At 38.6% G+C, this 10,628-nt stretch overlaps 2 protein-coding genes across 2 annotated transcripts; one reads left to right on the forward strand and one right to left on the reverse strand.

The window, feature by feature from the left end:
* Positions 1-341: 341 nt before the first annotated feature.
* Positions 342-5,960, forward strand: LOC4351030 (uncharacterized). Its single transcript, XM_015760435.3, has 8 exons — positions 342-639; positions 1,870-1,989; positions 2,080-2,196; positions 2,704-2,799; positions 3,276-3,569; positions 5,112-5,217; positions 5,324-5,525; positions 5,630-5,960. Exons 1-8 carry the CDS (start codon positions 362-364, stop codon positions 5,749-5,751), a joined length of 1,335 nt encoding a protein of 444 aa, XP_015615921.1. The 5' UTR covers positions 342-361; the 3' UTR covers positions 5,752-5,960.
* A 598-nt stretch (positions 5,961-6,558) lies between these two features.
* On the reverse strand, positions 6,559-8,978 carry LOC9267570 (uncharacterized). The gene is made up of 6 exons (XM_015760436.3): positions 8,748-8,978; positions 8,246-8,365; positions 7,983-8,075; positions 7,380-7,707; positions 7,065-7,269; positions 6,559-6,989 (listed from the first exon to the last, which is right to left on the reverse strand). The coding sequence occupies exons 1-6, from the start codon at positions 8,918-8,920 to the stop codon at positions 6,853-6,855; spliced, it is 1,056 nt and encodes a 351-aa protein (XP_015615922.1). The 5' UTR covers positions 8,921-8,978; the 3' UTR covers positions 6,559-6,852.
* Positions 8,979-10,628: the final 1,650 nt, after the last annotated feature.

Genomic DNA, 10,628 nt, shown 5'->3' on the forward strand with positions numbered 1-10,628 from the left:
AAAAGCAACATAGAGTATGTAGCAACTAACAATGAATCGATATACCTTATATTCAGATTTCGGTAGTCTGTTCTGTTCTTCCAACTGTCTTCTCTCATTCTCCGCGCGGACGCTTTTCAAACTGCTAAACGGTATGTTATTTTTTAAAAGTTTCTATTAAAAGTTACTTTAAAAAATCATATTAATATATTTTTTTAAAAAAATAGCTAGTACTTAATTAATCAAGTGCTAGTGGATGGGTTCCGACCTCCGAACACAGCCGTAATCGTAGACGGGACCAAAAAACCAAACCTGAATCCGGCTGATCCCTAAAACCAAAAATTCCCCCAACAATTTTACTCGCGCGGGGCTCATCGTCGCCATGGACGGCGATGCGGGCGGCCGGGGAGACGTGACCTTCGCCGGTCCCGGCGGCGGCCGTTCCCCTCGCCCCCGTCGACCTGTCCGTCGGGGAACCAGATACCCTGTTTCTTCTTCTTCTTCTTCTTCTTCTTCTTCTTCTTCTTCTTCTTCTTCTTCTTCTTCTTCTTCTTCTTCTTCCCTGGAAGGAGGAGAAGGGTTGGGAGAAGAAGGGCGCAGCGAGGAAGATCGACCTCGTCGGAGGATCATCCGCCTCGTCCGTCCAGGTCTAGCAGCTTGGTGAGCTTAGCTCCTCCCTCCCTCCCTTTCCCCTTTCCAGAGCCACCCCCCACACAAACACAGTACAAAAAGAGCCTAATTCTGGGTAAAAATGTTGAGGATTTACCTACAGGTTGTTTCCGTAGAAATAGCCTAATCGACTCGCCATATGCTCCCTCCTGCTATGCCCTCCCGGCTCCAGCAGCCGTCTTATATATCGATCTTCACCTAATTGCGTTGCAATGTTCAACAAATTTCACATGCATGTTTCTATGCAATTTTTTTTTCTATGCAAAATTTCTTTTTATACTAAAGTCTACTAGGACTCCATGCTTATGTTAAAGCATAGTGGGAGTGTGGCTGCATCATGCTTCTACTCAGAGGATGGGAATTAGATAGTCATCACCAGTCTCCCTCCTTTTGTCCACTGTCTGTCAAACACTCATAGGCAGAATACTGTTTCTAAGTAGTAATGTGCCACCGGAGGGGAAGGTTTTTTAGTTTTCAAAGACAATTTACATCCTCCACAAATATTTCTGAGTTGAACACATCAAATCTTTTGTGGCTAGTGGTGGTTTTTGGGTTCATTACTGTTGTCGAAACGACAACCGCATACGTCGAAAGACGTGGTCACTTAACAGTGGTTGGAAAGAAACGAAATGCATTGGTTTTTTGAAATTTCTCCTTCTTCGATCCCCCATTACATGGCCCTAGGGGACTATTTATAGCCCCATTACAGATTCTTACTACTAGGGTTTAGGTTATACAGGGGAATTTACATGGTTGCCCTTATGAAAGGGACATTTACAGGGATACACAATGTCAAGGGGGCTTGTGGGCCCTTGATGGGCCGTCGGGCGATCGCCGGCCCTATAGCCCCTAGGCTTTATGGGCCGGAAAGGCTTCTTCGGCCCTTGCGGGGGCGAACTAGACATGGCGAAGTCGTCCTTCTTCGGCAGGTATACTTCGTCTTGCACCCTTCGCCTGAGGCGCCTCCGGCTTACTCACGCGACCCTTCGCCTCACACCATTCTTGGTTCGCAACCTTCGCCACAGGTTTCGGCAGATTTGATCGAAGGGCCTCATGCCATCCGCCAACAATTACTGTTTGGAGGTGTTTGAGAGCCAACAAGCTTTTTACAGTCCCCTCCTTGTAAGCAAACCAAGAACCATCTCTAGCCACAGAAAAATTGTAAAACATGACATATATGTATGGTCATTTAAAATTCACCTGAAACTGTAACCTTTGCAGGATCCCCGGATGTGCATCAGCTGATCGTAGGCCTCGTGTTCGGCAAAGTGTACTTTATTCAGACCGCCCCAAACGGTCCCAAGGAATACGAGGACAAGTACAATCAAAAACCAAATCACTGTATGTTTTCAATTAAAAAAAACATCGCTTTTCCTTTTAGTCATTGTTTGAAAATACCTCCATTATGTCCACTCGACATAATTTGTTCAGGGATGAGAAGAATGTAAGCGAGGTGAGTAGTGAGCTTGGCACTACAACTGCAGACATTCCAAAATTCAAGGCACTGATGATAAATGACTCACTCTCTAGGCTTGACTCAACTGAGAGGTATGATCATTTCTCTTTTGCTGATTGACTCTTGGCATTTATTCAACTGATGGGTCATGCCTTTTCTTATTTAAATGCTGGTGTCTTTATTAGAATTCCTAGGTCATCCTTGGATGTGTTCTGCAGAATTCTCAATGTGCACCAAAGGGTTAGAAATCTGAGTTATGTTAGGATAAATCACGGTACATTTTTTTTTTTTTTTTGCAATTCCTCAATCCTTATGAGTATCTTGGTCTAGCTTAATCTAATGAATGCAACCAGACTTGTAAGCAACTAGTCCACTACCAAGCAAAATTGCTAGAGGAGTCAAGTTAAGGGTCACATGGTGGAGAGACAGTATACGGATGGAAAAGATATTTAATTCGTCACTAACTTTTTTAGCAGGGCTCATGAGCCATGACTAACTTCATAAAAGTAGTTGATGGTGATTTCTATCAAATAAACTACTACATAACTAATGATTGAATTAACTAACAGCTGATTGAGTGGTTTTATGGTATGATGTAGGTCCAATGAGTCTACTTATGATGCTGGCACTCCTGGCAGCAACCAAGTGACCTCAAAATTTGTTAAGGACAAGCCCAAAGATGATTCAGATGATGTGTAAGTATGCTTTTACCATTATTTGATTCAAATTATAAGGCCAGATCTCTGTTGCCTGCATCTTAGGTGTGCGTAGAGCTAGTGAGGGTGCTTTCAGATTCGCTGTCCAATTTTCTTCAAGGGGGCAAATGTATGGGGATGCGCTGTTGTTCTCAGTCACTTGTAGCAGATTAAGTCGTTTGAATGCCTCATTTCTAGTCCTAATTTTCTTTCTTATACTTGAAAGGTGATTACAGTTTGTTTCTCTGTCCAATCAAATGAAGGCTCTGAAATTCTATTAAAAAAAAGACTTGCTGCTGCATAAAGTCCAAATGGCATTGATAGTAAACACTGATGATCACTCCTGGCTGTTGCTGTTCACTGACAGTATCTGTAGATTCTTTTTGCACTAGAGAAATGAATTCACTTTGCCTTCATAACCTTTTGATGTATAATTTATTGCTTTCTTTTAACCATATGAGCACACTTTTATTCAGGGAGGAGTGTCTGCGCCAACTACAGGAATACTACTCTAAAGGGCATGTCCATACCAGCATCGAGGATGCTTGGAATGAAGTTGTAGCTTACGAGCATGTTGCTTTAACCGCCCTAGCTCTTGAGTGGGGTATGGAACCACCACCGGATCCCTTCCAGAAGCCGAAGTCTTCACTAGTTGATCAGGAAGCCCAGACACTTCGGGCACCACAGCAGACTTCTGATGCTGCTCAGCATAACATAGTGTCATGCAAGGAGGAACCGTCTCAGCAAATTTTGCCCATTCATCAACCAAGGTAAAGTTCCAATTATTTTTCCTTGATTGGCTTGCTATTGTTAGCATTGTTTATACTCATTGAAGATTTTTCAATTCTTGTTAAATATTCAATACTTTGATAAGAACCACCTTTGAAGTAGATTTTTGAATTTTTCCTTGGAGTAGATTTGAAGTTAACAGATAACCTGATAAGAACCACCTTTCAATGATGGTACACAGCTCATCTTTAGTTCCTTAACCAATCTCTTAAATGCTCTCTCTCTCTCTCTCTCTCTCTCTCTCTCTCTCTCATAAGTTGGAACTTGGAACTGCACTTGGTGTTCTCTTTCTGATTTTCTTATCTGAGGTACTCCTTTAGTGGTTAAGTTACCTTTTTGTAAGTTAACTATCAAACAGTCAAATCCAGTGTTATATACTTAACTGGTCGAAGTAGAGAGTACTCCCATTAGGACCATGTTATTATACAGTTGGAATACCAGCCATTTCACAAGTATATTAATGAAACAAGGTATTGCCACTGCAAACATGATTGTTGAACTTTAGTGGGTAGGTATGTCTGACGAATTAATTATTATCCTGGTGTAAATTGGTTAGTATCCTGGTGTAAATTGGTAATCTTCATATCATGTCATGAGTTTACACAGACCAGACATACCTAGCTAGGAATAAAATCTGTTCAATTTATTTTTAATTCTTATTGAGCAGTATTTTGGTATGCTATCAAAACTTTGTTTCCAATTCTTCATAGACACCTGATCCTGAGCTGCTGGTTTCATTCACTACTAGTAGTTATATTATTGGTAGCATATAAAGAAGCCTGTATTTACAGTACGTAGATACCAAAAGGACACCCTTCTACAAGGTTAATAATAAGAAGCCTCTTTACTTTTAGCATAATCTGTGGAAGAGAGAAAAGGCAGTATTGAACCAGTAACCAATTCAAAGACAACGAAAATTCTAAAAAAGATATGTTTCTCTAATTGATATCAGTTCAACTCTAGGCCAAACTCTCTTTCAGTTCCAGCCTTCCAGGCCATGCATCACTACCAGTTTCTCTTTTATGGTGTTTATTCGTTATAGCATACTAGGTACATTCGAGTTGATCTAGTCCATTACAATATGCAATTGGTCCATTACAATATGCAGTTGGCCTGATCTGATGTGAATTGCAATGAATTATACAGAACACTTATGAAAATGATGAGTACAATGGCATTAAAGGGAAATCTCATCGTGGGTCCTCTTTCCAAAGGGGAAAGTCTCTAATAGTAAATTAAAGCAGTATATGTGGTCAATGATGATTAATTAATGAGCAGCATTTGCACATGCTGAACATGCATGCCAATATACTGAAATGAGCACATGGCCACATGCACATACCCTTTCTGCAAACTATCTCTAAAGCGATATCATGTTCTGGTATAATTTGTAGATACTAAAAGAAGATCTTAAATAGGTTGCTTGAATCTAGTTTCAAGAGTAATGCTACTGAACTCTATAGAAATGTCTTAATATTGATAAACATGACCTAATCTGCAACTGAATTAATTTGTAAATACAGGACCGAGGTTTCTATAGAAGAAATTGTTGAGAGAGGGAAAAAATGGATGGGCGAGGAGGTGATGGTGGCTTTCAAGAAATATATTGAAGGAAAAGCTGATCTTGCGGTTTGTATAACTCTATTGCTCATTATTATTCAAATTTCAAGTATGATTTTACTTTTGTTTTTCTTGAACACAACTATGGTTTTACTTACTGAGTGTTCTCTTTTAGGGACATCAATATCACCTTGAACTTTGCCACCAGTGTTTCCATGTGGAAAGCTATTTCCAAAATTTCCACCATTATAATTTTAATGTCAAGATAAAAAAGCATGATTCAGATGAGTGGTCTGAGTCAATGTATTTTGCTGAAGTAAAGATGATATTCAGGAGAAAATATTACTTCTGCTGTCCCTTGGAACCACGTGAGAATGGTATTGTTTCTTGTCAAAAGGAATTAAATATTAGAACATGTAACAATATACGAAGTTCTCTCATGCAATTTGTCTGGGTTATGTTTTTTTTTTTTTTCTATCAGGTCACTGTTATGCATGCAGAAACCAAGGAATGGATGACCTGAGGCTGAGGCATCCAGCTACAGGTGGATTTGAGATGGGCTCACCTGACACTGTATTTCCTTACATGTATACCAGTGACTGAGCTCGTGTTACCCAAAAAAGATGTGTATATGGATGATGGTTTGGAGTAATCACTTAGATTATCATGATATGTTGGATGCTGACATAGTTTGTTTTCAGCAGCACTATTTCGCTCACAACACTTGTTGTAGTACTGAAGTCTAAAATATTGTGCAACTCGTTTGTCTGACAGTATTGTGATGAAATTGGTATGCATGGTTGAACATCCAATCTTCTCCTTCAGGTGCGAACGCTTGCCATGGGTGCTTGGTACTGCACGTGCACACGTGGATTCTTTTAGAAATAATACTAATAACTTTTAATGAAAAATTATGAAAATATAGCATTGTTAGCTGAAATCTTAAATTTAGCATTCTATCGAACAATTAAAATTCTAACGGGTGTTGATCGATTTTATTTCAGTGCTTTATGATGCATGTACGGAACAGAGTAAATATCTCATCTCATGTGACAGATTCATAGCTAATCATATGGAGGCCGTTCGTTATGTGCTCCCTCCGTCTCAAAATAACTCAAGATGGTCACATCCCCATCCTAGATTGAGTTATTTTGGGATGGAGTACTTATGTACCCAGTCGAACATACTCTACTAGCGAAGGTTCGATCGCCGCGCTTCTTTTACCCTCAAAATTGGTTTTGGGAATGAAATAGGATTGGTTTTGGGAATGAAATAGGAGTATTGTTGGTGATGCTATGATAGCTCGCCTCACTGCATTTCTCATGCGTGCTCTGCTTGCAACCGGCGACCATATACGCCAAACATCAATACTTACTAGTAGTGGCTACACACGCATCAACCATGCATGCATGAGTTTGAAAGTTAACAAGTTAGCATTCACAAATTTGCGAGTTACATAAATATAGATAGAAACAAGATCTACTAACTCTTGCATCGACTACCAATCACAACTACAGAGTTCAGCATTCACAAACGAGATCAATGATAATGCATATGTAGTTTTCAGCCCATGCTCATGCTGACACGAGTTGTAGCATGCAAAGACGCGTTGATTAATTGGTTCAGTCTAGGGATCGAGCCGATTAATCGAGTCTAAAACGCATTACACACTGGAGTAATAATCGGCGTCAGCTCCATCGATGATCAGAGCCATGCTTCATCCTCAGAGCCACTCGAGTATGTGTAGGGGAACACTTGAGTTGGAAAGCCTCGATCAAACACGCCAACTATTGGATGCTTCAAATTCTCCATCCCTTGGTTCTTACATGCATAGCAATTACCTACAAAAGAGAAAACATATTAAAACCAATAATTTTGTAGTGGATATTTAAGTCGTATCACAGGTATTCTCATACCATCTTCATTGGGCTCTAAAGGAGAGCAGAAGTAAATTTTATGGCCCAATAATTCCTTCACTTCGGCAAAATATAACACCGATGTCCAATCAGTTGAACAGGGCGCCTTCATCTTGACAGTGAAGTTGAAGTGATGAAAAATCTTGTAATAATGTTCCACGTTAAAGCACTGATGTAGCAGCTCATCAAATTGGTAATCATATTCCTAGAAACAACGTTAGCTGATGTGGTTATTACAAGCTTCATAGAATGTACAAACAATTACTAGAAATCAGAGTAGTCAAACCTTAAGAGAGAGAGAAATAGAGTTCGAACCTTAAGATCATCTCTTCTTGTAATATACTTTTCAAATGCTACCATCGCCTCCTCACTCATCCACTTTTTCCCGTTCTGAGTGATTCCTTCTAAAGAAGAGTCATCACATTGTCCTTGTGTCACAGCTGATTTGTCATGTTCCGGTTCTAGTGTTGATTGATCTTCAGATTTTTCTAGCAAAAACTGCTCAGAACTTGATTCATCATCACTAAATTCAACCTTAGGCAAAACTACACGCTGACCGGTGCGAAGATATTCAAAAGCTGCTTCCATACTATCAAAGGTATGCTCCTTTAAGTATTCCTCATATTCGCGTATCTCCTCTGACCTAAGTAATCAAAATTGTAACCATATCGTTAGTGAAACAAGCTAGTGTAAACCTTTGTGCTGCGAGAGGACTTCATCTATTCTTTGTCATATTTTGGTCATGTCAATTGTGATTTAGCGACAAACTATTATTTCCTCAATTACTGTAATGCAAACTACAATATAATTGAATTGCAAGACTAATAAAAATCTTAGTTAAGAAAAATAAAAAGACTGACTATCAAATATTAAAAATGGTCATATACATCAAATAAAAATTGGTTGCAAAACACTTACAGCGAAGGCGAAACAGCTTCCTCAAGTGCTGCTGGCTGTGCAAATGTAGAATCAAGTCCATCACTGCCCGTGTTGCCAGCATGTACCACGACACTAGGCCATATCAATAATACCCATGCAGCTAGTCAATACAATTTGAAGTAAAAGAACTAGAGGCATGGAAACTATCATGGAAACAACTAAACTAATGATGAAACATTATACCACATAAATAATGGTCCTACTCATCATTTGAAAGAAAAAAAATAAGATAATGATTGTACCAATCAGTTGAACCAGATGCATGTTGTGAGTCATCCAGTGACAGTGCCTCAACTTTTGACAGATCTTTACTTGTAGGGCCAAGTTCACTGCTACTCACATCATCGTCACGCTCCTTAACCCTGGTCAAGACATATACGACAGCAAGCATGGCCATTAGTCAGTGACAACTATAGTGGAGATACTTTAACAGAGAAATGCTGCACATAAGATGGTCACTGTCGCTATAAATTTAACCATTCATACATCTTATAATTTACCCCCCCCCCTAGAAACATGTTGAATATTGCACTTTCGATTGCAAAGCCCCAAGTAATGGGCAGAATATCACAGGGCCAATTAGGTTGAGTATCAGACAAGACCGCTGCTGGTCGATCAAGAGCCAAAAAAATTGGTCCATTTTAGATAAAATAGCATGTAAATCGCCCTTCCACAGAAAAACTCCTCTAAATTTTACCCAGAATTAGGGAAAGGAGAAAGGGAATAGGGAGGAGCTTAGCTCACCAGGTTTGGTCATGGATGCTATAATAATCCAGGACAGGAGGAGAAGAAGAAGAAGAAGAAGAAGAAGAAGAAACAGGGTGTCGGGTTCCCCTACGGCCAGGTCGACGGCGAGTGGAACGGTCTCCCCGTCCCCGTCCCCGGCCAGCTCGGCCGCCGCCGGCTTCGCCGTCCATGGCGACAGCGAGAGTTGGGGAATTTTGGTTTTAGGGTTCTTTCACTCCTCAGCTGCCTACCTCTTCTCCTACCTGATGGACTGATGATTGAGGTTTGGTCCCTCAAAAAAAAAAAAAAGAAAAAAGAGGGGAGAGACTTCTGTAATACTCCCTCTGTCTTTTTTTTACTAACGTGACCATTCGTTTTATTTATATTTTTTTTATAAATATAAAAATATTTATGTCGTGCTTAAAGAATATTTGATGATAAATCCAATCACAAATAAAATAAATGATACATTACATAATTTTTTTAATAAAGTGAATGGTCAAACGTCGACTAAAACGTCAATGGCATTATATATTATTATAACATCAAACAAAAGCGTCTCGTTGGTTGGGCACACTTCAAATTCGAACATAGTAACACAAAAATAGTTTATTATTTAATATTTATATTATATAATTGTATTTTTCATGGTTTAAATACTATTGTAATATGGTAAAAATAGACTACGATAAAATAACCCAAAAAATCAATTCTAAATTAATTTTCAAAATGACATACATTGTGAATGCTTACTTTAATTGGGATTATTTCATTTCTTTTTAAATATGGCATGTAGCTTGGTTGAATACACGTGCCGAGCAACATAAGACAATTCCTGAATTAAAAACATTGACGCTTGTATCAACTGTTAGCGCCCGTATAGAGCTTACGTTGTGGAATAAAAATAAGGGTAATTTTCATCAAACTCCGTAAAGGTGCAGGTTATAAAAAATCACAGAGATTTTAATAACCGTAGATATTACAGTTCTAAAGTTTTACAAAACTACACCATTAATTATTTTGATATATTCACATATAGGGGTGAAAACGGTAACGGTAATTACCGGCCGACCGGCGTTAGTTTTCAACTTTCTACTGGCTGAGCCATATGGAAATGGTAATCGACCGAAACAAAAATGGAAATGGTAAAAAATATGGAAATGAAAACGGAAATGGTTTTGCTGTTATACCGATCGTTTCCGTATTTACCGTATTCTCGCGGAAATTACCGTTTCTTATAATATGGTAATTACCGTATTCTAAATATGTCGATATTATAGGACATGTCTATACTTGACCCACAGCTTATAGATTGAATGACTCTTCAATAAAATCTCTAACTTTTGTACATGGCTAAAATGAAGTTAATTTATAATTTATATAGTATAAGCTTGAATTTATGTATATATATATAACATACTTATGTAAAGTTAAATATATGTTTTTATAGTTTCCGTATTTGTTACCGGTTTTCGATCTGTACCGACATGTTTCCATCCGTATTGTTCTGTTTCTGGTCTTCCGATATTTCCGATATCGTTTTCGTTTCCGACTTTACCGTTTCCGATTTCGTTTCCGAAAAAAATATGGTTACGGAAATTGTTGAGGCTGTTTTCCGATCGTTTCCGACCGTTTTCATCCCTATTCACATATCAAAAATTTAAGAAACCATTTTATACGGGGAATAAAAACCCATAAATTTAATATATAATTGTATAACTTAAAAGTCAAAATAATTAATAGTGAGAAATTTAAGACCATAATATATAGGGTTACGTGTCGCGTGCAAAAAATAATCACTGTAGTTTGGTGTAAATTGTACTCCCTCCGTTTCAAGTTATAAGATATTTTGGCTTTGGTCAGACTTTGACCAAAGCCAAAATATTTTATAACCTGAAA

This window comes from Oryza sativa, chromosome 11 (genome assembly GCF_034140825.1).
Source record: "Oryza sativa Japonica Group chromosome 11, ASM3414082v1".
Classification (NCBI taxonomy): Eukaryota; Viridiplantae; Streptophyta; class Magnoliopsida; order Poales; family Poaceae; genus Oryza; species Oryza sativa.

Bases quoted from the DNA above. Each gene is read 5' to 3' on its own strand.
- LOC9267570 (XM_015760436.3), bottom strand. From the start codon at position 8,920: ATGGACGGCGAAGCCGGCGGCGGCCGAGCTGGCCGGGGACGGGGACGG. The intron at 8,076-8,245 runs GTACAATCATTA...GATATGGCCTAG, and splicing joins GCATCTGGTTCAACTGATTG to TGTCGTGGTACATGCTGGCA. The intron at 7,270-7,379 runs GTTCGAACTCTA...CGTTGTTTCTAG, and splicing joins CAAGAAGAGATGATCTTAAG to GAATATGATTACCAATTTGA.
- LOC4351030 (XM_015760435.3), top strand. From the start codon at position 362: ATGGACGGCGATGCGGGCGGCCGGGGAGACGTGACCTTCGCCGGTCCC. The intron at 640-1,869 runs GTGAGCTTAGCT...TAACCTTTGCAG, and splicing joins CGTCCAGGTCTAGCAGCTTG to GATCCCCGGATGTGCATCAG. The intron at 1,990-2,079 runs GTATGTTTTCAA...TAATTTGTTCAG, and splicing joins CAATCAAAAACCAAATCACT to GGATGAGAAGAATGTAAGCG.